Source organism: Alligator mississippiensis, chromosome 6 (genome assembly GCF_030867095.1).
Source record: "Alligator mississippiensis isolate rAllMis1 chromosome 6, rAllMis1, whole genome shotgun sequence".
NCBI classification, from domain to species: Eukaryota; Metazoa; Chordata; order Crocodylia; family Alligatoridae; genus Alligator; species Alligator mississippiensis.
The window spans coordinates 63,636,758-63,663,393 of record NC_081829.1 but is presented as its reverse complement, the minus strand read 5'-3'; the positions used below and the strand labels follow the sequence as shown (position 1 = coordinate 63,663,393).

The following is a 26,636-nucleotide window of genomic DNA, read 5'->3' as shown; positions in this document are numbered from 1 at the left end:
AATAATAACACCCCATAGCCTGTCTGGGAAATATTTACTTATAATAAATAAAACTAGCAAATTATGCAAGAGGTTGATTGTAGTTTTATAGTTCAATTATGCCCCCTGCTAATAGACAGTTACTGAATCACTATTTGGAGACTTAAACATTTTGAGAAAATGGACATAATTACCTGGCATCCTTCAGTGGCACCAAACCACTTCAATAAAACATGAGTTCTCTGCAGTAAAGGGGGAAAAAGGGTTTCTTTCTAGAGATGAACAAAGGTGTCCTTGAATGTGTGTAAAGCCTTCTGTACAGATATGCTAAACATATTCACAGGTAGCTCCCTGCCAAAGGCCTAAGAAAACTCTTTTCAACCACTGTTTGGACCACACTAGTAAATACACTCTTTTAAAATGTGTTTTTGCAAATGTTGTGAAGTGTAAGAAGCAGGTCAAGTTTAAAGAAAACTTTCCCCTATCCCAAGTCTCAGCAAAACACCACAAACAGGTTTTGACACACTGCATTTTGAAGGTGGGAACCTGTTTTATGTGTTGAGCCTGTCTGCTCTGTGACCTTAGGGAATAATCTGTAGAGACTCATACCAGTGGCAACAGGAAAGAAAAGATTAGTACGCATAGTTACTTAGACTTAACAAATGTTTTGTCCACATATGCCACAGGGTTTGGCTCTTGCTTTTGGCCTCTTGAAATGAACTAAATAAAAAGGTCAGGATAAGCCTTGATATAAATTTAAGGCCCCCTCTAAACATCCAGGCAAAGGCCCTATGGGATGTAATGCACAATTCACACAACTGTGCCTCCTGCCATGGCACATGTGCATGGCAGGAGGTGTGATTGTTGGATTGCATTAGATCCCATTGTGCTGTACTGCCAGTGCAGGGGGAGCCTGATCCTGGGCTTGCCCTGCATCAGCAATAATTAGGCTAATAGACTCCAGCACCCTAGTTGACTGGCTCCCAGCCATGGGAGTGTCCCATGCACCGCTGGGGCTGAAGTATCCCTTTGTGGTAATCTTCCCACTCCTGGGGGTGCAGGGAACCCCTCAGGGCCAGAAGATCACTTCACTTCCATTCTGTCCATTTACTGACAGGAGTTTGAAGCAATGGGATGTTGCTTTTCAATTCTAGTTCTGAAGAGCACAGGTTACGCAAACAATCTAGACTGAAACATCATAATTTAGAAACTTAAAAATCACTGCTCAAAGGAGTCAGAGGAAAATGTTTGTGTATGTGTGTTGTATAAAGTATATAAATGTACTATCTTGAAATCCAATATTTAAACCTGTATAACAGCAAAAGCATATGGAAGCCTGTATGAGGAGCAATGGTAGATTTAGAACATGGAGAGACAAAACAATTATACTGAGTTAAGGGAGGGAGATGGACATTAAAATGATTTGTTGCATCTGCTCTATGAGTCTATTCTGTCCTTCAGTAGGTGGAAGTTAAATCACAGTAATTTAGCAGTTGTTTCCTTCTGGGGTAAACTATGTTAATTAGCTTCCTCTAACCATGGGATAAGATGGGCAGACAAAACTGTAGATCAGATGATGCATGTTCATAAGCACTAAGTTCCCCCCTCTCTTCCTTTTTAATTCAATACAATTGCTTTGTTTGATCATACCCTTAGTCTTAAATGCCATTTGTTCAAAAATTACTTGTTACAGCCCAAATAATATTTACAAAGTGTTTTCTCATGTTTAGTGTGCACCAAAAATTGTATTTTAAGGACCTGCATGGTATTCTCTTTTTCAAAAGTCTACTGAGAGCTATTAGGGTAACAATATGTGGATTTTGGGGAGTGCTGGGTATGCAGCTGAATAAAAGTTGTTTTTTTTTTCCTGTGTCAGTAAAAGCTGCTGGTCGCAAGGCTGGATGATATATTAAAAGTAACTAACTTTGCTAATGCTTAAGTAAGCGGATTCTTAACATAATATAGGGTGCAAAGTGCATGATGTGTTGTGTAAAAATAAGGTACAGACCAATGGCTATTGCTAGGAGACAAAGCAGAAGTATGGCCTTGGAGATGGTGTTGAAGTCAGCAAGAAAACTAGAAAGAACAAACAAGAAACCACAAGTGACCGAAAGAAGTGGAGGTCAAAGTCTCATGCATGCGCTCTTAGCACACAGGCATGTAAATGAATGGAATGCATAGGCAATACCATGCTAAGGAAGCAAACAGTAAACAGAGGAGGAGCTTGAAATGGGAGGAGAAATGGGTGGAACCAGAGGAGGGATATAGGCGGAGTAAATGTTGATAAGTATGAACCAAGGTGTATAAATGTTGGAAAAAACTACTGTTCGGGGCAGGTCCCCTCGTTCACAGGCTGTATGTCTATGAGGGCCCCTTGCCCGAAGCTGTCTCCATTCTGAATAAAGCTGTAGTGAGCAATGTGTGCTGGTCTTTGTTCCTTGCTCTGCTCTGGCTAATGAGTAACAGGATCTATGAGGGATTGGACCGTCATCTCCCTAGTCGTTGGGCACCACATGGAGTCAGGGTCTAACAGGAGCCATTAACAATGTTATCAAGATTTTACAAACAAAAACCATTAGGTTTAACTCTCTGGTGCTTTCCATAAAGTGATGAACAAACATAACTCTGGCCTGTGCTTCAGTGAAAAAGCGAGCAGAAGAAAGTGTAATGGTATAGTATTGCGTATAGTATGAATGCAACATCCCCAAACCAAATATGTTAACCATGATAGAAACTTTTCCTCTGAAAATATCTTTATTTCTTTGGTTTGCCTTTGCTGACAATATCACAATGATCTGTCACTTTAATATGTAACCTCAGGAATCATCTTTGACATCTCTATCTCCTTCACAAAGACTGTCTAAAACCAAAGGATTTTTTGCTTGATATTTCTGTGAACTGGCTTTTCTTTCTGCCCAAATGGCAACTGTTTTTGTATAGGGCATTAACACATCCCTTCCTAACTATTACAGCCACTTCACTCCAGCCTCCCTAATACAAGCATTGCCCCATTGCAATCCATACAAAACTAATCTGCTAAAATTATGTATATAATACGCCTATCCTATTTTTTAATCTCTCAGCTGCATTCAAGTCTCCATTCTCCAAATCCTCATATCTTCTACTCCCTCTCATGTGTATCTATTTACATGGATTTTTGCCCTTTTGGCTCAGACCTGACACCTTATTTGCCCTTATTTTTCTCCCAATTGTACCCTACACATGGAAAACCTTTTGTGAAGTATGATAGTATATCACCTTATAATATTCCCTTTAATTCAGTCCTGATCTAGCAAAATATTTCAACAAAAGGCAGGACAGCCAGTAACAGTCCTACTACAATGGGTCAATTCATATACTTAGAGGTAAATGTGTGGTAAGTCACTTCCAGGACTGGGATCTTAAATCAATGCCCAAGAATCACTTTTGTTGCATTGCTTAAAAAAATGAATCAAAGACCTATTTTATCCAGATTTTTTAAACCATTATTTAGAAATTAGAAACAATTTCTGCTGGCGTAGAGGACTTTGCTGAATAAATGCATAAACTTATTACCATAATATTCCTTTCTATTATTCCTATCCTTATCCTTCCCAAGTGTTTTATCTTTTTTGTTGCATTAAATCTGAAATTAGGCTCTAAACTAGGGGTGGCCAACCTGCGGCTCTGGAGCCACATGTGGCTCTTCGGAAATTAATATGCATCTCCTTGAATCTTTGCACAAGCACACGGTGACCAGGTTCCATTTAGAAATCTCTTGTTTCTAACAGCCAAGATGTTTTAAACACTTTGAAACCCACAGCTTAAAGTTGAAAAAAAAAACCCTAAAGGAATAGCTTCTTTGAAGCATTTAGATTACTGGCTAGTGGCTAAGGCATTTCTTGCTACAACTTTGTATCAATTAGTAATTATAGTAATGCTTTCCACAACACAAATGGTTTAGTAGTTTAAGCAACAGTTTGACATAATGAAATTTTCTGGAACTACACTCTGTACCCCAATTAAACCATTCATCTTATGAGTTATATAAATTGAGTTACATAGAATGAAAAGTATGGGAATTTACTGATGAGTTCCTAAAAAGCAAGGTTTATTTAATCTATATCATTTTAGAAGAAAAAAAATAAAACAGCACTTCTGAAGATTAAGATCTTTATCTGTCATGGCTATACATTCTACTCTGAGCAGAATAACCACCTGGAAATATCTGATCATGCTCCCCAGTTGTACTTTATACACTTGCAAAGCACTTTGGAAATCCACGGTTAATGTCACCCCGTTAATGTCAGCCCAACTCAAATAATTCCCCTAATTTACTTCCAGTTTTCCAATGTATTAATTGCATTTAATTTCTGAACTGCAAAGACAGACTCTAGTTAACATAAGCAAGCATGTTCCCAGGTACCATATTAGAATTCAGAAACTGAAGTTAGGTATCTGTTTCTTGTGCAATGCATGGGGAGAATTAAGTCATGGAGGTCTAAACTAGTCATAAGGAAATATTGGCAAGAGAGGTATACCCTTTCTCAGGTCTTTTGACCTGAGTTAGCTCACTAACTTCCCACCTCCCAATTTCTGGCACTCAAATTGTCTTTCTGGGTACAGATGATTCATCCTCTACCTTTTAAAATGGGGGATGGGTGATAACACTCATGATGATCTTTTCTAGAATAGTTTAGAGGTTATAGCCTAGGAAGCATTGATGGTTTCCAGGCTTCTTAGATCATATTCTCTACCACCCCCAGCTTTAAGGAAAGACTGGGTTAGGCCTCTGCATCTGCTGTTGAAATTATGTCAAGAACATGATTAATAGGTTCAGAAAAAGGAAGCAGGTTGTGGGGAAGGAAGGAGGGAGGCATGAATCTATATTCCAGTACTGCAATTATTAATTTGGTTTCCACAGACTTCTAACTGTTTATATTTCTTATCCAAAGATGCTTTTAAGCAGTCCTAGGTCAGGAACAAGAACACAGGCCTCCCCTCTTAGCCATGTATTCTAATCATCTGAATAGAGTCATTTCATAGTTTCATAGTAGTTAGGGGTCAGAAGGGACCTAAATAGATCATCTAGTCTGACCCCCCGCCACTGGCCGGAGCACATGCTGGAATCACATGACCCTAGGAAGGTGTTCATCCAACCTCTTTTTGAATTTACCCAAGGTAGGAGCGAGGGCCACTTCCCTAGGAAGTTGGTTCCAGATCCTAGCCACCCTAGCAGTGAAATAGTGCCTCCTAATCTCTAACCTGAACCTATTCTCCAGCAGCTTCTGACCACTGTTCCTTGTAACCCCAGGTGCTGCTGGGAGGAATAGGACCCTTCCTGTTTGCTGCTGATCATGTTCCCCTTTGTTTACTCTCTGGTCTTATGAAACTTACATTCAGTTGTCAACCCAAAACAAATATTTTGCTGACAACCTGCAACATTTTTACTGAAAACTAAACTTCTTTACTGACATATGTTTTACATAATGTAAATGTAACCCTTCTGCCAGAAACTGGACAAGTACCAGGTTCAAACTATAATAAAACAGATATGGAGATTATATGTAAAAAAAAAAAAAAAAAAAAATTATATATATATATATATATACACACACACACATACACACACACACATCTTGGATTGGTAACTATGGCTGTGCAAAGCTTCAGTACCTGATATATGGTTCAGGCCAAATCTCTGAATCTGAATTGAATCAGAGGACCCTTTAATTTCTCTGAATTGAATCAGAATCCTCCAGCATGATTTGGAGAGATTCAGAAAGATTTGGTGATTTGGACATAGACACAGCTTTAAATGTTTTTCTTACATACCTGTAGTTAGCAAGCAGCTTGTGAATGCTGTGATGCTGGGGCACATGGAGCATCCCACAGGACCATGGGGAGTGCCCCAATGTGCTTGGCAGCAGACCCAGAACTGGACCAAAAGCACTTCTGGTCTACTTACAGGTCTGCCGGAGAGTGTGCAGTGGGTCCTCCCCCTGCCCCCCCGACTCAGTGACTGGTGCCTTCTGGGTCTGGGGAGGCACCCCCGTGGCCAATTGCTGAGCTGGGAGGGCATGAGGAGGGGGTCCCCCAGAGCAATCCCCAGAGGACCCAAAAGTGGACTGGAAGTACTTCTAGGTTCGCCACCAAGCAGATGGAGGGCCCCCCCTCCCTCCCGCACTCGTTATCCACCCCAGCATCTCAGCATTCATGAGCCGCATTGGTACCTCGAGGTATGTAGAAAATTTTTTTAAAACTGTGTCTATGTCTGAATTGCTGATTCTCTGAATCAGCATTGAATCTTCAGATTTGGATTTGGATGAATTGAATCTGGGACAGTTAACAAATAGAATCACTGTCCCCGATTTGGGTTGAATCTGAATCTGAACTGAATATGGCCCACTTCGCATACCCCTATTCTTAACCCCTCTTGACTGCAGCAATCTTTTTACGCTATGCTGTCCCCATCTCAAACCCCCATATCCATATATCCCTGATTGTACCCTGCACCATGACATTCTCCCAACCAAGCTTCAATCCCCGCCATCCCAACATAGACCTACCCCTCCCAAAGAAAGGTCACTGTCTGCCAACCTGTGATCCAAGTGTTTTAGGTAGATGGGAAGCAACACTGCGGTGAGGGGGAGGGGGGGAGAAGAGGGGATTAGAGAATGAGCCACAAAGTCCTGAGAAGAGGTATCTCTGGGGTATTGTATTCCTGTTCAGCCACCAGGTGGCGCTGCTGTGCTCTTTCTGGATGTAAATAGTGAGTCCAGCTTGTTTTCCAACCATGGAGCTTCAATAGCTCCATGCTTTTGTGGAGCTGATTTTGCTTTGTGATTTACGGACAGCACAATTTTCTTACATAATTTACATTCTTTAAGAAGGTAGGAGAGGAGAGTTCAAACCGCCTGAAGCAGTGAAGTTATTTGAACTTGAATTTCCAATAGCCAGGATGGGGGCTTAAACTAATAGGCAATTTTATTAAAGTGAACCTTGCTCTATTCTTTGACCACTGAGATGTAGATACCTACTTTAAGGAAAGGGTTCAGGGCTGTCTCTCAAATGGATGAAGATACCTCCCCAAGCCCTCACTATGGTAATGGAAGGACAGATTTAAAACCCTCCCCAACTAGGTTTTTCTTGTTGGATTTCCTGCTCCAGCATATGTAGGCTGAGTTTAAGATGCTCTCTGCTGAGTGTGCTCAATGTTTGCAATTCTATTTTGAGATGTTTATTTTACCCCATGCATTGTACAAAAAGTCTCTGCTCTTATTTGTTTTGACTCCCCTCTGGGAATCAGGCACTGAAGAGTTGGTGGTTGAGGCAGTTTTTCTTACTTAAGTCCTTTGTCTATGTCTCCCAAGCATTTGGGAATAGCCAAGATGATACATCCCCTCTTCAACCCCCCTACACAATGATGGCAGATGGAAGTTTTATGTGTAGGAGGACAGACTGGGCATATAATACATGTGTTCTGGGAGGCATGAGGGAACACTTTAATTATTGCAGCTCTGAGAGCCGTGCTAACTAAAAGTCCCCACGCAGAAAAATGGCGGTGGCGTGCTTTGAACTAAAGCTCATTGAATGAACTTTAAAGTGCCCTGCTGCTATTTTTCAGCACAGGGATGCTGATACATGTGATACTGGAGGCTGCTGGAGCACATTCATGTCCATGCTCCAGCATATTCAATTAACTGCACATTGGAGCAGGCTCCCTGCACGTGTATAGGAGCCCATTGAGCCTGTTTTTCCTTATGTTCTGTATGTTGCCAAAACCAGTTATGAAATTCACTAAATAATTTATAGTTACAATGAATAATAAATTAAAAATTATTGATATTATTGACTTGAATATTTGTATTACTCTCTTAATAGTTCTTATAGAATGAGCCATATCTTCATATACATTTGTTTATTTCAATTGACTGCAATGATGCTGTGCTGATTTAAACCAATTATCTATTAGAACATTTTAACAAAAGGATTGAATGACCAGGATGCATTCACAATATGACTGAAATAAATACAGCCATAGAATTTCAATTTTTCTCATTTTTAAATCATTACGTACTGCTATAGCTAATCTTTTTAAAAGCTTTGTTGAAACATTACCATTCACTTTTTATATTCAACACACACTCTCAGAACACCATTTCCTGAGGAATTATGGTTTGCTCTCCTCTTCCCCTTAATAGTCCAAAAATTAACTATTAAAATTAAACTGTCTTCAAAACATCTTTGCCTTTATTGTCCTCAGTGTACCATTTGGTCACCAATGTTCATCAATTTCAATTACAAAAATAGATATTTCCATTCAGGACAGCTAATAAGTAAAAAAAAAAATTATGGAGAATACTGTCAATCAAATGCTTCATTAGAAAATGGTGATAAAAGCCAGTGGCAGCAATACATTTTATCTACAAATCAACCCCACACCATTCAAATACTGCATGTCCAATAATATCTATTAATGAGTCATGCTGTTTTGTAAAACACTCCTGTGTCTCTTAGGTTGGAAACACAATAACTGCACATCAAGGAAATGACAACCTTGCAAACTTCCATTTTGTTTTCTTTACAGGCCTTAGAGCTGCTCCAAATTCAGACAGTCATGGTCTTGCTTCCTGCCTAGTCCTGTTTATCATCTGCTCTCTGAAGCCTTTATGAAATTTTCTTGTAAAAAAGAAGCTGTATAGTTGATTTTCCAGCTTCAGGAATAATCATTTGAAATACAGCCTACATCTATGATGACAAAGGACAAGCTGGCATAAAAATGTATGTGAACTACGGCTGTGTGAAACTCATAATAATCACCTCCGTTGTTGAGAGGGTTAGGTCACTTACAAGGGTTAAAGATTTTTCCCTCTTAGGTGCAAGTGTATTAATAGAACCTTTTTGCTTACCGGAGGATCTTGATCCTCAGCTGAAACAGTAGCGATAACAGTGCCCTTGACTGCATCTGGAGCAACCATTCCTCTGTAGAGAGCTTTACTAAATACTGGGGAGTAATCATTCATATCCTGCAAAACATAATTAAGAGTTTAGTTCAGAAGTTAAATGAGATTATGGACACATACACAATTGTTCTTTCAAACTATACCCACTCACTCCTTTCCCATTAGAGAACCCATTTACCACTGTCAGCCTCTCTGTACTTTCAATTCTATTACTATCACAAAAGACTGGCACCCAAGAGGAAGATGCCAAATTTTCAATACAATATTAATGTATGAGAGATCAACAGAAAGTAATTCTGCTTTAGAAAACAGTCTGCCACCCAAATAAATAAAGCTTCTAGGGACTCAAGAGATTCTCATGACAAGTTGCTTCTCGAGCAATGTTCCACAATATTTTTTTGTTAATTTGCTACATTGGATGAGCATTCTGTTTCCTGAAAATGTTAGTTGCTCTTTTATATGTGACAAAAAGGATGAAAATAGATTATTATTTTACTATAAAGAAATTATGTTGGCTTAAGATTGTACTTTTTTATACTAAGGCATGTTTTACCAATGAGACATTTTTATTTGACCTGTATTTTCTAAGCAGAGGTAAACTTCAGAGAGGAAGGAAGCAAAAAGAAAATTATACAATAATACTATGCAACTGTACCTAGACAAAAGACTAGTATCAACTGCCCCATCAAGAATCATATCCATTTGGGATCTTCCTTTCACACATTCATAAAAACAACCATCTATCTTAATAATGGACCTTAACCTGAAATGAGTTTTTGGTGGATAAATTTCCTCAGGATATAATCTACTGCATGTTTAGCAGCACATAAAATTAACACACAAACAAGGTACAAGCTTTACATTCAGATTGCCCTAACCAAGTTTAGAGCAAACTAAATGGCTAAGTGTGAAAGCTTTCATAGGGCTTAAATCAACCTAAAATGGTGCACCTGATCTACAGTTAGTTCACCTCAGAAGTGAATTAATGTCAGATCAGCCTGGGTTAAACAGACTGAAGATGTGTTAACCTGGCCTAACTAATGCCTGCAAAGCCTGGGAACTGGAAAAGGCCATCCGCTTGCTGCAGCCCTCTCTCCCACAGACCTACCAACCCTGGAACTACCAGACTCCACAATCCCCTTAGCCCCTCACTCCCACCAACTTACTTATCTCGGGCTGCTGATACAAATGCCTGCATGTGGCACAACCTGACTCAGGTTTAGGTTGGTTGGAAGCAAGCCACGAAACTTAAGTCAGGTAATATGAACACTTGTTCACATACATCCATGCACACACACACACACGCACATGCACACGCATACACACACACTAAAAACTGTGGTTTATAGTTTTCTTGTAATCTTTTGTTTTCTGATTCATCCATATATTATTTTCATATTCAAATCCTAATAAAAAAAAGATTTACTCATTTTTGTAAATTCTGGGTACCAGAGTTCATCTTCTCTGGTTTCTAAAAAAGTGCAGAAAAAATAAAAAAGGATCAAGATGTTCTAAAACATACACAGTAGAAAGGAGCATCTTCATTAATCCACAAAGAAAAGCAGCCATGCATTTATTTATTTTACTTACTTTTTTTTTTTTTAATATAGAGTAGATGACTGCTATTAAAGAAGAATAGGTGCCACTTATTGGATAAAACCACATGATAAATTTGTGCAATGAAATGGTGCAAATTGATTGCTGTACAGTACTACTGTTACAGTTCTTCACTTTGCTGGTATGCACTGATTTGGTTGTACTAGAGAGAATACTTCACTATGAGGGAACAAAATAGATCCTATAAAAACAATTACCTATATCTCATAAACCAGCAAAAACAGCTGCATTATATTCAACTTTTCAAAAGAGGTAGTAGTACTGATGAAGAATGTCTTGCATTTGAAAGTTTGTCTAACTCTGTCCCAACTATGCAGTCAGTCCAATAAAAGATATCACCCTAAGAAATCCTTGCTTAGTACTAAACAACAAGGCATTACAGAATGAAGACATTATCATTATCATCTATGGAAATTGTACATAATTCCAACAACTGATTTTCTCTAGGTTTTAGACCTGTTTTTTGTCTAAAGATTTTAAAACATAATCAGATCATTGAAATAAAATTAAAAAGTTCAGCCTTTTAGTCAATCGCAATTTAATTTAGTCATTTGCATGCAGGTAAATACATTTATGAGAAATTAAAATTAAAATAGAATAAAATATTTAATTTGATTGATTTATTTGACATATTTTAGTTGTTAAGTCTTAAATTGACTTATTTGCAAGTTGCACAATTTGCTTCATCTAATTATTTAAATTCAAAGACTAATTTTTATAAATAAATCATATTTCTGAAAATCAAATTTTCAAAATAATTAAACACTCTGGCTGGGATTTCCCAAAGCACTTATCCTTGGAGATGCATATGACTGGTCAGAAAACTATGAGGTTTCAAAGCAACCACTTGTAAGCTATTACAGTTGGACTCCAGTCATCCTCCATCCAAATGGAAAAAGGTACAGGATTTAAAGTTGATATTCTCACATATTTTGGTAAATGCAAACAAAGCAGCTACAGATACTAACTGACAGAATAAATGACCAATGTACTTAAAAAATATTTTATAGTTGATGTTTTTCACTATATAGTGTGATATATATTTTTTCATTATATTGTTATATCTCTGGTTCTCAATATTTTCCACATTACAACCCAAATCCAACACTGGGATTCCTTTCCCATTTATCATTATAAGAAGGTGGGATGGCCATGACTCTGATATATGCTTGCAGTCCCCACATTGAGGAGCACTGTTCTTAACCATGCTAGTAAAGGTCCATAAGATAATGGAAAATATGTGAGGACGCCCAGAGTATGTCATCATATTGTAAATTGATGGGAAATTCAATGGACAAAGATTAATTTTAAGCTCAGCTCTTTCAACTGCATGCACAAACCCTGCTGTGGTAGTAAGTTGTCCAGTCCAATGCAAAAGTCTTAATTTTTAGTTAAGCCTCAGTTCTCCCTCTAATATTACAGAGCAGTTTGGAATCTAATCATAAACTAGGCATAAGCACAAGAGTTGTTCCTGAAATTGTGTGCAAAATGGCAAGCTCTTTTTTGAAATGTAGGACAATCAATTGTTTGTTGTTGTCATGGCTATTAAATATGACTTGCTAGGCTCTTAAAATATGTCTTGTTAGGCTATTAAAAATATAGATAAATAATTATTTGTACCATGCAGCAAAATTTTCAGAGGATCCTAAAGTTAAGTCTTCTAATCCTACAGTTTCCTAACAATTTAAGTGGAAGCTAGTAGGTCTTTAACAGTTTTGAAACTGGTCCACTTGTGTGTGAGCTTTAATCAGGATTCAGATGTTTAATGAGTCTAATTTGTCAGAAGTCCCAAGCTTTAGGTTTCACACCCTTGTTTTGTACTGAATTTCAATGTGTTCAAGTTATATTAATGAAGTTTTTTTCATTTATTACTTTATTTTGCTGAAAAATATTCAAGACTAAGTAAAACTAAATCTTTTAAAAAAATGCTTCTTTATACCCACTCACTTGGGGAACTTGTATCTTACTGAAACTACATAATTTCTTCAGAATACCATCTTCTGAGTTAGGACCTGACTTTAACAATACATTTTGTTAAAATGGAAAAATGAAAAATGAGACAGACTGACTTACTTTTACCTCTGTGATTTAAACTAATAATAATTACAACAATATCAATAATAATTCCCTGATTCTAAGTGCAGTTATAACTAACTGTTATGGGAAAAATATTTTGTGAAATGTAATGTGTTACTTAATCTTTTTCACTCTATGTATTTATGCAACCTAATTTCATTAATATTCTTATTCTTTACTGGCAGTCGCATTCATGGTTAAGGAAAGACGAAGAAACATTAATTATATTAATGTAAATTACTCTTTGCAAAAAGATCAAGACAGTCATCCACTGAATGCAAACACAAGTCATTTCTGTATTCACTGTGTATTTGTCTCTTGTTTAGTGAATATGAATGAGATTACAAGTGACAATGGGGGTGAGAAGGTCAAAATTTCAAATAAAGGTGCTTTCTGAAGAGAGGACAGAACATCTTCATCATTTTGGAAGATAACTTTCATCATCAGATCTCTCACAAAATTCAAGGTCTGCTACTTTTATAAACTGTTTTATACAGGTTATAGATTTGGGACAGAATTTCAGCCATTAAGTTATACTTTTTCATCTTACAGCCTGAAATTCAAATTCTATCTATCTAATTAAACTGCTGAAACAATATTCAGGAATTGTAATACCATTACCTTTGATACTATGATAGGAGACTCCTGTATTTATTTCCAATTCATATTTGAAAAGATGCATTTTTCATCTAGCTCACTAGAGCCTATAGGCTAGGGATAGATAGATAGACATTCAAAAAGCCTGAGCCTGAATTTTTCCATCTTTGCAGATTAGTCTAACCTGCCTAGGTTGAACCAGTTTCCAACTGAACAGACATTCTCTCTGGACTGAAGAAATGCAGGCACATGCCTGCAGTGGCTCAGGCTAGAGGCCGGCGAGCACTAGAGCAGCCTTCCCTTCCCTGCAATGCTGAGCTGAGGGGAGGGTGGCCAGGCCCCAGCAGGATGCTTTGATAAAGGGGGAGGGGGTGCCCCCCCCCAGCAGGGAATTGATAACAGTGTTTATCATCCCATTAAGAAAACAAAGGGACATTACCAGATACCTACTGATTCTGCCTTTATCCTGCCACAGCATGGACCTTAGCCAGCAGGTGGTCTCCTAACTAGTGCTGAGGTGTTTGTAAGGCAGAGGGGACAGGAAGGGGAGGAGGGGAGCAGGCAGATGCCTGCAGTCTGGGCCAGAGCTGCAACCAGGAAGCAGAGGGGAGGGGCCAGCCCTGCTGTGGAGCAGAGAGCCCCACCCAGCTCAGAGAGCATGCCGGGATGCTGGGGGTGTCTGGTTCATCTTAAACCAGCATGGGGTCTGGGACAGACATTGCATAAACTGGGTTGAGCCAAATCAGTTAAGTCTGATACATTCAACCAGGTTTATCTCAAACCGGTTTCAGCCAGCATTCCCTCTAAGCTGCGTGGTGTGCACAGCCATGCAGGTGTGCTCATGCCACGCACACCACACAGCTTAGAGGGAACGCTGGTTTCAGCCATTTTCAAACTGGTTTATGTGCATTGAATATCCATTCTGTTACAGGTTTAAACCAGTTTCTGATCACTTAAACCAGGTTATGTGTACCGTAATGTCTGTCCCCAGCCATAGAGATTGTATCTTTGTGACTTGAAATTATATCCTGGTCATCTAAATTTTGTTTGCGTCTTTTCAGATCTAATTAGGAAAAATAATAATGTTCTCCTGCCCAAGTTTCTTTCTTTTTTTGTTGGACATTTGGCATTGTTCAGTGCCAAGACTTTGGAGAGGAAGCCAACTTTTGCATTATCTTCATCTGAACCTAGACCCTTATGTAAGTTAAAGCAGCCCTGTGGCTATTTTGATTCCATAACTTTTTCTAGGGTGCTTTTGCATGTCATCTACTACATTTTTTTTTTTTTTTTTTTTTACACCAAGTATTAAAAGTTGACTGGTATAGGTATATTCTGCTATTTCTGAACTGGTTAGGACATTCCCTTTTGCTTCTTTACACTGAAGTTTTATAAAAGACAGAAGAAATTGGGGCTTATAGTGGAATAGCACTGATTAATTTTGGCATTCCAGATGTCCCCTACAACTACTTTTTCACTGCAGCTCCCCAGAAACATATAATTAAAAGGACAAAATAATTCAAATAAATTAAAACTGGACCTAAACCTGAAATCAAGCCCAGCTTAATCTTCTTATTTGAAGGGTGAGGGGATTGGAAAAAATCACAAGGAAGAACCAGAAGGCAGTGTCCAATGGAACAGTTCAGTTTTTCCTCGTGAACTTTCATTTTCTAGGTCTCTGCAGTTCAATTTCAGCCAGTACCAGAAACATGAATGGCAAAGGTCCAGTAAAAGTTTCTGACTGAACCAGAAGTGCACAGTACTAGAAACCTCACCAACTTCAGAGATGCCCCCCACCTCTCCTTGTAAAATTTACAGCCTTTAGTAGTTTTAACAAGCACACAGTATGTTTTTCTTTCAAAGCGAATCTTTGGAATTTTTGAGGTTCATTAATTTGGATTATACCCTGGATTGCATTTTGGTGAAATAAAATCCAGAACAGAATTTCTCACTGTTCGGGGCTGTGCCTTTGCAGACACCAGTAAAAAGATTTGTAATCTTGTTTCCTTCAAAAAGCATCAGGAAATTGGCCAGATCAAAGTCTGACACACAACAAGTCCAAACTCCTGACTGGACAATACTAATTCATCTAGTTGTAGCCTTCAAAATTATGTTTGATGTATATAGTTGTCAGTGCTTCTTGTAACTGTATTTCTCTTGCAACAAATGTGACATGCTGAGATGTCACTTTTTTTCAAAAGAGCAGATGTTAAATATTATTTGGTGACTAATATTTGTACTGTTAGAAAGGAGAGGCTAAATTACAAACTTCACTGCATAAAACATGCCAAGAAATAACAATATATTTAATTATTGATTGTGATGTGAGAGTGCTGGTTGGTTTGTTTGATTATTTGATGACAGCTTCTGTATCAAGAAGGAATGGAAGCAATCCCTCACCCATCCCATCTCCTCATTTCTACTCTGTTCTCTCAATCGCATTTTGTGTTGCTACCTTTTTTTTTTATATCTCTCAGCTAGCAAGGGGATCACCACAGGATGTTAGGTTGAGCATAAAGAAACAACATGGACTTGGCTGTAGGGAAATGGAGACAGCAGCAAAAATGATTTGGGCAGGGAATATGAGGCTACCATCTTGTAGTGCTCAATAAAGGGAGAAAAGGCAAAAGATAGGAATAAGGCAGGGATACAGATGCTGAAGCAATGTAAGAGAGATTATTTTAAAAAGTCCTTAACTGTTCCTTCATGAATTGCCCTGGAACTACAGGAAAAATATAAGGTTACTTTCCTAATCATTTTCACCTACTGAAGAACTGCTTTCACTCTACTCCAGAGCTGGCCTCCAACCCACTGCAAATTTCTGTGTCCTCTCCTTATATCACAGTAAAGGCCTGGAAACAAGGGTTGTCTCCTTACTGTACCACAGTTAGAAGCTCTACCCTATTCACCACCTTCTTCAGGAGATGCCACCCCCTAAGTCTACTACCAAATTTGGTTAATCAGGGAATTGGACTCCCATGGGATGGATATTTGCACTGGACACCTGCTTCCAGGGAACACCAACAATTACCTTGGTTGCTAATCCAGGAATCCAGGCTCAGGCATGAAGGACAGGGCTTATATCTTTTTTCAGATACAAAAATGTCAACTGCTTTTTAAATCTCCACTGCTTCCTGCATACCCATGAGACAAACTGATGCCTCTCTGCCCCAACCATCCTGCTTAATTGCCTTCTCCAAGTCCTCATGGATGGAAGGGCATTTAAAGAATTGTCCTATCTTTTTCATACACCAGGACAGAAAAAGCCTTTCAGACTGCAAGGGTTGCAGAATGATGAACACAAGTATGAATGAATTTTAAATGGAATGCATTAAAAAAGAACCAGTAGTTTATGCCTTTACTGAAAGTGACATCCTAAAATCACTATAGGCACCTAACATTGGATATGACATGAGTTGCGTGTTTAAGTCCTAGATGATTATTCAGCATTAGCACTGTATTTGCAATCAGTTGCCACTCAAGCAGAAGTGACTAGCTTTTTCCAGGCACCTTTTTGTTCTACTTGAAAAATGCCTAGACAATTAGAGGTATGTTTCTGCACACGCCCAGAACTGTCATTATTTTCACAGGGCTGAGCAGCTCAGCACCTCCCCCTATGCCAATATCCAATTGCGACTCAAAAGCCTGGTTCTCCTCCACATAAATCCCCTAGGAGACTCATTTTCAGAATACATCAAACACGCACTGAAGAGACTAGGTTTCTCACAAAATGCAAATACAAGCACCATATATTTTAAAATGAAGGTGGTGGTGTTTCCCATTTCTTTTACATATAGGCTAGTGGTTATGATATTTGACCAGAAGGAAACCTAGGTTCAGTTTTTTCCTCTGGGCATATTTAAGCCCATGTCTCACAGCTTCCTGGATAGTGTTCGAATCACCAAGACATGCACTGTTCTCAAAGAGGGCATTCTTTATGCCCCTTGTTAAAGCTGTGGCATTTTTCAGAAATGAACATGAGGATTCCTTGACACATGAAGGTAATGATGTAATGGGATCCAATGCATGATCCACACAGTTGTGCTTCCTGCAATGTCAGACATGCATGGCAGGAGGCACAATTTTGTGGATCGTATATTAGATCCCAATGCTTCTTACTGCCTGCACAGGGAGAGAGCAATCCTGGGCTCCCCCTGCACTGGCAAGAAGCAAGTTCCCCTGGTTGGAAACCTGTGGGACTGGGAGCCCATGTGCTCCCACAGCTGGAAGCCCCATCAGCTGACCCAGGCTCCAGGCTATGGGGGCCCTCTGAGTTCACCATGGCAGGGAGACCACAGGTGCTGTGATCTCCCAGGTGCAGGGGAGTTTCATGCATTCCTACAGCTGGGGGTCTGCAGTTGCTGCAATCTCCCATCTGTGGGGCTGCATAGGACTCCCCCTCCCCCACCCCCCACACAGCTGGAAGCTCTGTTAGCTGGGTGTTCCCAGGGTTGGGAGTGCACATGGACCCTCCAGATGGGAGCTCCAATCAGTTGATGTGGCTCACACCCACAGGGCCCCCTGGACACAATTACTTACATGATAGGAAGCAGATAAAAAGTAATTTCACATTTTGTGGAATCACTTTGTAGCTTATTCCTTTTTTTTCATGCCATTAATTGACTGAATTTGTGGCTGGGGGACCACTTAAGGCAGAGGCAGGCAATGATTTCAGGTGGAGGGGCACTTAATGAGTTTTGGCAAGCTTTCAAGGGCCGCAAGGGCAGCACGGCCCCTTGACAGGTGCCCTGCCTTCTGGTTGCCATCTTGGGACTGGACATCCTACCCCCTAACCCTGACCTTTGCTGCTGGAAGTCCCTCCCTTTGCCCCCAGAAGTACTTCTTTTGAGAAGGGAGTTTGCCATCTTGGAACTGGGAAAAAAATAGACTAAAAGTCAAACATTGACAATAACATATTCTAATTTTATTTTTAAAAATATTTTTGTCCTGATTTGTTTGTGTTTGTGTGGTGTATATAGAGGTGATTGCATAATAGCTCAAAATTAAGTCTTATTCTTGTTTATTGTAGAGGAGTGTGCAGGGGTGAGGGGTATGGAGGGGATGATATGGGGTTTGTGGGAGCCTGTGGGTGTGTGCGTGTGTGGATGTATGTGTATATGGGGTGTGGAGGATGGTGTGGGGGTGTGTGAATATGGGTGGGTATGTGGGCTTCTGGGGATGTGTGGATGTGTGTGGGGGTGGATATTGTTATTTCTTGCCAGGTAAAAATGATTACTAGGTTTGTGGGGTGTGTGAAGGAGAAGGGTGGCTGGGGGAATCTGTGGAGGTGGGGTGTGCATGGGGAGCTGTGGGGAGGGGGTGTGGCAGGGTGTGCATGCATAGCAGTGAGTGAGGCTCCCCACAGAGGCACATGGGGGAGTGTGTGGTGGGGTGCATGTGGGGGACAGTGTGGCCAGGTGCGGTGTTTGTGGGGTGTATGATTGTGTGTGGGGAGGGTGTGGTTGTGGGTATGGCGGGGTGTGCCTGGGACCCCCACATGCACCCCAAAACCATTCAGCCCCCCCCACAACATCCCAGAGCCTACATGCCCTGTAGCACCTCCCTGCCACTGCCAGCAGCATGCAGCCCCAGCCCCACCCCGCACCCACTCTGGACTCACCCCCGCCACAACAGTTCAGTCAGAACCCAGGCACATCCCTGCCTTAGCCCACCCCATGCCTACTCCACACCAGCTGCCTGTGACATGTCCTGCCACCCCCTGAGCATGCAGTGGGGCTGGGGCGGCTCCATAGCTAGACTGCCGCCACCACCTGCCCCAGCTCCATGGTACCAATGGGGACCCATGCTACACATCCCTGACCCCACACACCCCACGCCTGCTTTGGGCTTTCCTTCCCAGGCTGAGTAGCGGCAGTGTTGGACAGAAGCTGTTGCTCAGTGTGGGGGAAAAGTAGCCCTATCCCCTCCTGTTGCTGGCAGTTCCCTGCTGCAGCTGCCCGGAGCCTGTGCTGGGATGTCCTGTGTCTCTGCTGCCATCATGGCTGCCTCCCCACTGCCCCAGGGGGCAGCAGTGGCAGCATAAGGCAGACACAGGGCAGCCCAACACAGGCTCTGTGTGGGTGCAGCACGGACCTGCCAGCAGCTGGAGGGAGAGGGGCTGCTTTCCACTTGGGCTAAGCAACGGTTTCTGTGCTGTGCTGCTGCTGCTGAGCCTGGGCAGGTGAGTAGGGAGCAGGTACAGGCTGTGTGGGGTTGGAGCTGTGTAGCGTGGGTCCCCGCTAGTACCGCAGGGCTGGGGCTGATGGTAGCAGCAGCCAGAAGGAGCTGCCTGCCACCTGGGCTACCTAGAAATGCAGTCCAGCTGCAGAGCTGCCCCAGTTCTGCTGCATGACCAGGGGGTGGCAGAACATGCCACAGCCAGACTGTGCCTGGGCCAGGGGACTAAGGGACCTGCTGCGGGGTGGACAAAGACCTGCCCTGGGCCAGATCCGGCCTGCAGGCTATATTTTGCCCAACCCTGAATTCAGGTGCAATTAACTGGTTAAACATGCCTTAAGTGTAATGTGTAGATGGGTTCTGAGAGTCACTATGAGGAAAAGAGTGTTCACACAAGAGTGGGGCATTCAGTTGGGAAGTGGAGGGAAGCCTGTATTCATGTTCTGGCTCTTAAGACTGTTCCTGCATTTCTATATTTTACATTATGCACTCATTGTCCTGACTCTTTCTGGCCCAATGAATCTTGTTTATTTACAGAAAATACACTTTGGATTACCCTAAATCTTCTTGTCATCTTTTGCACAGCCTTATGTATGCTCAGTGACTGAGAATCAGTGATTTAAAATAGAAAGCTAGAATACAAAATCAGCAGTCAAATAGAAGAGCAGAGTTTTTGTATTAAAATGGTTTTCTACTAAGAAAAGTTTATAGCAAGCCCTTATATTTATAATACCTTATATACTTTGGCCAAATAAAATGCCTTCTCCAAATGTTTGCTCATTTCATTTAATAATAGAAGTAATCATTTAAAGCCAAAATAGTGAGTTTGATAGCCACTTAAAAAAGTCACTATACAGTCTCTGAGCATTCAATATGCTTAAGGTCCTCTAATTGCTGGGGGAATGGGAGGTAGGGAGAAGGAGAACAGGCAGGGAAAAGAGGCTTCTTTAAAAACAGAAGGAGTAGCTTTGATTATAATATTGTTTTTGTTATTTTTATAAAGTTCATAGATTTCATAGACTTTAGGGCTGGAAGGGACCTTGAAGTTCATTAAGTCACCTCCCCTGCCCAGGGGCAGGAACTCAGTTAGGGTGAAAGGATCCCAGCAAGATAAGCATCCAAATATTTCTTAAGTGTATGTGCCTGCATCACTTCTGGAGGGAGTCTATTCCAGGCCTTGGGGGCTTGGACAATAAAGATTTTTTTTTTCCTTATGTCTAACCTAAAATGGTCTGTGAGGAGTTTATGACCATTAGTCTTTGTTATCCTTTGGGGTGCTCTGGTGAACAGACGTTCCCCAAGATCCTGATGCACACACCTTACGTACTTATAGGCAGCCACCAAGTTCCCCTTGAGCCTGAGCTTTTCCAGACTGAAGAGTCCCATGGATCTCAGCCTCTCTTCATAAGGCCTATTCTCTTGCCCTCTGATCGTGTGCATGACTCTCCTTTGGACTCTCTCAAGCTTCTGGACATCCTTCTTGAAATGTGGAGCCCAGAATTGAATGCAGTACTCCAGCTGCAGCCTCACCAAGGACAAGTACAGTGGAAGGATGATACCCTGAGATTTACATGAGAAGCATCTATAGATGCAAGCCAAGTTTTGTTTGCTTTACCAGCTGTAACATTGCATTGGTGGCTCATGTTCATCTTGTGGTCAATCATGACTCCCAAGTCTCTTTCAGCTGTGGTGCTAGCTAGCGTAGCACTGCCAAGCCTATAAGCATTCTGGGGTTCCCTGTTCCCCCCCTCCCCCCAAGGTGAAGTACCTTGTATTTATCAGTCATCAGGTTTGTATCTGCCCACTTACTAAACTTATCCAAGTCAGCCTGGATCACTAGCCTGTTGTCAGGTGTGGACGCTATGCCCCAAAGTTTAGTGTCATCGGTGAACTTGGCCAGTGTGCTTCTGATACCAATGTCCACATCATTGATAAAGATGTTAAAGAGAATTGGTCCAAGGACAGAGCTTTGGGGGACACCACTGGTCACAGAGCACCATAATGATTCACTACAATTGACTACTACTCTCTGGATCTGACCTCAGACCCAATTTTCCAGCCATCAGGCTGTGGTGTAACCAAGGCCACAGTTGGCCAATTTTTCCACGAGGAGTTCATGGGACACCAGATGGAAGGCTTTTTTAAAGTCCAGATATATGATGTCAATCTCTTCTCCCTTGTCCAGGTTATATGTCACCTGGTCATTGAAGGATGTCCCAGGAGAGAGAGGGAGGAAGGACCCCAAACCAAAAGGGAAGACTCCTGGAAACATAATACACAGGAAAGAGAAGAAATAAACACCAAGATAAAGCAAAGAAACTACTTACCTGTAGCAGGAGCCACAGAGCAGCAGGAACAAAGAAAGAAACCTGCGTGGCTCATCAGCTGCGTCTTTATCCAGCTGAAGCCAGCTGATGACATCACCGGCAATCACCAGCAGGTGGGGATAAAACCAGCTGCCAGTAGAAACATGGGGTGGAGGAATAGACCCGAATAGGATGCAACTAGAGGGTGTCCCTCGGGAAGCTTGTACGGAGGAAGGGCAACAGCCCAAAGAGCGAGAGGAGGCTCTAGGCACTAACCCTGGCAGCGGCGGTGAGGAACAGCTCAGCTGAGAGCGAGATGAGCCAGAAGCAGCCCCTGCAAGTAACAGAGGCAACAAAGGCAGAGGAAACAGAACGGAGGACGTGGTGACCCGCACCCCAATAGGTGGGATTATCGGGGCCAGTGGGGAGGTGGAGGAACACCCTCCTTTAGGAGAGTCCCAGCAAGAGCAGCAGGAAGGGCTGCGAAGAGGCAGGACACCTATCCTGATTATAGAGAGTGACCAGGCGTACATGAAGGGGCCATGAGGCACCCAAATAGTTATGCCACAGGAGGGAAAGAAGTGGGGAAGGACCGTACTTCAGGAAGAGGTGGATAAAGCAGGAGGAACAACCCAAGCAGTAGGGCATGGGCACTTGGCCCTGCGGAGGCCATAGGGAACGAGGCACCTGGCACCTTGTCATAAGGGACCAGGAAAGGGGCCACACAGATTCCCCACAATAGATCAGAGTATTATTTTGTGTTTCTCTTTTGCGTTTCCCCATTTGAAGGGGTTGAGGGTCAGAGGAGAGGATGGTTAAGGTATACGGTACAGGGCCCATAGGGGCAACACATAGGGTTTAGGACCATAGTGAAGCTGCTGATGCTAGAAGGCACAGGCCTCATGACCAAAAATACTGACTACATTCAACCCGGGATGGGCTGAGTGAAGCAACTTCAGGAACTGGTACCAAAGATGAGGAGGGACTCAGAAGTCCACCACAACTGGGCAAGAGTGGAGGGGTGGCCAGGAAAACACAGTGATCCATCAAGGTGGCATAAGGTCAGGGTGTAGGGGTGGCGGAGCCCTGCAAGTGACCATTGGGCAGACCTGGTGCTGCAGGAGGACCCTGATTAGTCACCCACCACTGAGAAACATTCAAAGTCATGGCAGGCGAAATAGGGGAAGACCACTCAACGAGTAAGCATCCACTCGGCAGTACTGTAGTCAGTAAGGTGTACACCACCAACTTCTCAAACCAAAGCTGCATGTGACCAGGCGTTCAAGGCCCAACGGTCACAAAGGAGATGAGATTGGTCAGGCAAGACGTACCCATGACAAACCCATGCTAGCTGTCTCTCAGGATGTTGCCCTTGGGCAGCTTATCAAGAAGTGTCTCTTTGGTAATTTTCTCCAGAATCTTACTGGGAATTGAGGTCTAGCTGATTGGCCTGTAATTCCTGGGATCTACTTTTCACCCTTTCTTAAAAATGGGTACCACATTGACCTTCTTCCAGTCTTCAGGTACTTCACCTGAGCACCAGGAGTTTTTGAATATTTTTGCCAGTGGTTGGGCTATGACACCTGCCAGCTCCTTGAGTGCTCTAGGGTGTAATCTGCCCAGCTGACTTGGTAATGAGCCTCTCAAGGTGTTTCTTTACAAGGTCTACACCAATGCTGGGTACAAATATGCCCTCACCCTGGCTGTCCTGCATCATGCTGGGCAGGTCAGTCCCTTGGGGCAGATGAAAGACCGACACGAAGTATCCATTAAGCAGGTTGGCCTTTTCCTGAGTGTCAGTTATCAGCTGGTTCAGCACGGGTCTGATGTTACCTTTGCTTTTTTCCAGCTCCCTACATATCTGAAAAAGTTCCTTGTTTACTTTAAAAAGAAAGCTATACCATGGAGTGATTATTTTTTGCAAGAATAGTCAATGATGCTAACAGAGGTACATAGAAAAAATTCAGTGCCTGCTTAAATTTTCTATACCTAATGCTATTTGTCCTTAACTTTTATGAACACAAGTGAGGAAAAAACCCAACAAAAAACATTTAAAAGGAAAAGGGTTTTTGATTTCTGGTGGGAATTCGCATCGGTTCAGTATGGAATGTCGTCTATATTGGAAGTTGTTTGTTGAAATACAGGGCAAAGCATATTCTGGAATTTTAAGCAGAACACTGGACACTGGGACCAAGATCTTAAAAGAAAGGGTTTGTAAATTAGGTGAGGTTAGTTTTAGTTATAGCATAAGAAAGTACCCTGACTTTCAGGCTCAAGGGACCACTCATCATGTAGAGATATCTGATATACAGTATATTTCAAACAAACTCTCTAACCGCCCAGACCCAAACATAGAAATGCAAACAGACCCAAAAAGAAGTATTAAATACAACAGTATAAAGTGGGATAAAATGCAATGTGGTTTTAGAGAAATAGATCATGCCAGATTAACCAGGCATAATCCCTGGCATTCTTCAATTCTGCAATATGTTTAGACAAGAAGAAGGCAATTGAGTCAATTTTAGTAAAACTTTTGATACAATATGCCATCACAAAGCATTAGTTAAAATGGGAGAAGATAGAGATTAGTGCAAGAATTAGAAGACAGACAAGATAATAGCAACAGAAAAGATTGCAATGTATTGCATTGAAAGGGTAATCATTGAAATGGAGGTTGCTGGAAGAATTTCTCAAAGATCCGTATTGGGACTCAGTGTATTCAATATCCTAAAACAAATAAATAGGAGTCTGCTAATGAGATTTGCTGACCAGACAAAGTTGTTGTGGGGAGGGGGATGATCATCAATACAGAAGGAGATCAGTCCTTATAGATCAATTCTGCAATATCTCACAACAGTTAATTGATTTCTTCACATAAATATGGGGTTGCTGTTAGTGAACAATCAAACACAGAATCAAATATGTAACTGGTTTTGCGTCACTGTTGAACCACCTCCACATCTTTTTGTCTTTCTTATTGACAGCACAGTGAACAAGAAAGTATAAAAAAGACACAAGGTTTTCTTTTCATCATAGCCCTGTTTTATGTCCTGTTTCTTATTTTGCTTTGTTTCATAATGCTTGTATTGAATAGGACATGAAAGCAGCAGGATAACACTTTTTGCATTTTTCCCTTTACAAAGAGAAAACATGCAGTTATGCAGAGTGCACTATTGAAAAAATGCTCATGTACTTTCATTTAGTAGAATGTACTGTAGCTGCCTCTGGAAATATACAAGGCAAATGAAGACTGATGAGTAAATTTGTAAAAATGTTTCTTCTGCTAACCTAGCTGTCACCTTAGCTCTAGTATGATCTGTTAGCTACCACTCAACTTCCATGCTCTTGACAAGACAAGCCATATTTATAGGATTTAAAAGAATCTTCTTTATAAAATAAATTTACATTGAGAGTGCTACAAAGCTATGGGGATAAGCTTAACACAAAGGTCATCAAATTAGGACACAAGCAGCCTGGAGTCAGACTGAAAAGAACAGAAAGGCTGATAACAGAAATCTGTGGAAATATTGAAAGAAAGTAAGACTATCACGAGCTAAAATGTATTCATGCTAAATATGTAGCCATTAATGTGTGGACATTTGGGGAAAGATGGTCTGGGACAACGGAAGTTTGAGTTATGTGAATCCCAGCCGAAAATGTGTTTGCAAACCCAACTGAACTTTATGGCTAGGGAGAGGAACGACACAAACTAATATGTGATTGGAAACCAGTTCAAATCTGTAACACAACAGAAGATCAGTACCCATAAACCATTTTCAAAGTGGCTAAAACTGGTTTAAGATAAACCTGCATGGATGTAGTATCAGACTTAATTGATTTAGGTTAAATCAGTTTATTGAACTTCTGTTCCAGATTTCCTCCACATTCAAGTTAACTCACAGTCCCCCAGCACCCCAGGATGCTTTGCACATCCCTGCAAACCCTGCTCTCAGGGTGGGTGGGCTACCCTTGGCCCAAACTGCCTGGTCCAGCAGAGGAGGGAGGCATGCTTTAGTGCCATCCAGCTTCTGGTCTGGGCCACTGCAGGCATGTGGCTGCATTTCTAGAATCAAAAGTGAATGCCTTGTCACTTGCTTATCAGTTCAATCTATGCATTTAAACTAACCTGAAAAGATTGAATTGATTCAGCCTTGGGCTTTTTGACTATCTGTACTTAGCTTAAAAGTCTTTATTTGGACTATGGTGATATCAACCAGACCATGTATAGATGGCCTCTGATAAAGCTTCAGGAATGTCAATATATAATATGCAGGCATATAAAATAATCTCATCTTTCCCCTCCCTCATGAAACTGGGGAAGTAAACAGGTTTCAAAGAATTAGATTGTCCATGTTGGGCTGCATCTAAACTGTGCTCAGCATAAGTGGGCAGCTAGCAAAGATAGTTGTTAGACAATTATCTGTGGTAGCTCCTTTATCCTGAAATCCACTGGGAAATAAATTATATCTTGTCATAAATTAAGGCAGTCTCTGAGTTTCCTAAATTCATATGCCTACCTGCCTAAAGTCTTATGGGGTGGGGGGTGGAGGGAGGGATGGAAAAGGAGTGTTCAGTAGATAGGGCATATATAACACACCAACTTTGTTCAAACTCTTAAACTGAGAAAGAAAATGGTGTAGGAATTGGTTCAACAATTTTACAACATTGTCAAAATCTTCAAGAAGGGGAAATTGGGGAAGATGCTTCCCTTGCTGATTAGGCCAATGCTACAGGTGCTTTCCTGGGCAGATGTAAAGTTGTTGTAATGGGGACCTGATTATGACATAGATACATATTCCCTTTTCTGTTAAGTAAATTGTGCCTTAAGGGTTCAATGGAGGCTAAGGTCTTTTTTGGCAGGCAGGTCACAAGCTAACCCTCCAACCTCCCAAAGTGCTACTCTGATCCTCTTCCTCTGCCTGATCTGCTGCTTTGCCTTTGG

At 41.4% G+C, this 26,636-nt stretch overlaps 1 protein-coding gene across 3 annotated transcripts in view; it reads right to left on the bottom strand.

Moving 5' to 3' along the window:
• PCDH15 (protocadherin related 15) overlaps positions 1-26,636 on the bottom strand; it is a 1,303,618-nt gene that overhangs the window by 236,768 nt on the left and 1,040,214 nt on the right. For all 3 annotated transcript variants that reach the window (XM_059729933.1, XM_059729932.1, XM_019484297.2), the window contains one exon: positions 8,871-8,987. In XM_059729933.1, the coding sequence (XP_059585916.1) occupies positions 8,871-8,987 (117 nt within the window). The remainder of the gene's footprint in view (positions 1-8,870; positions 8,988-26,636) is intronic.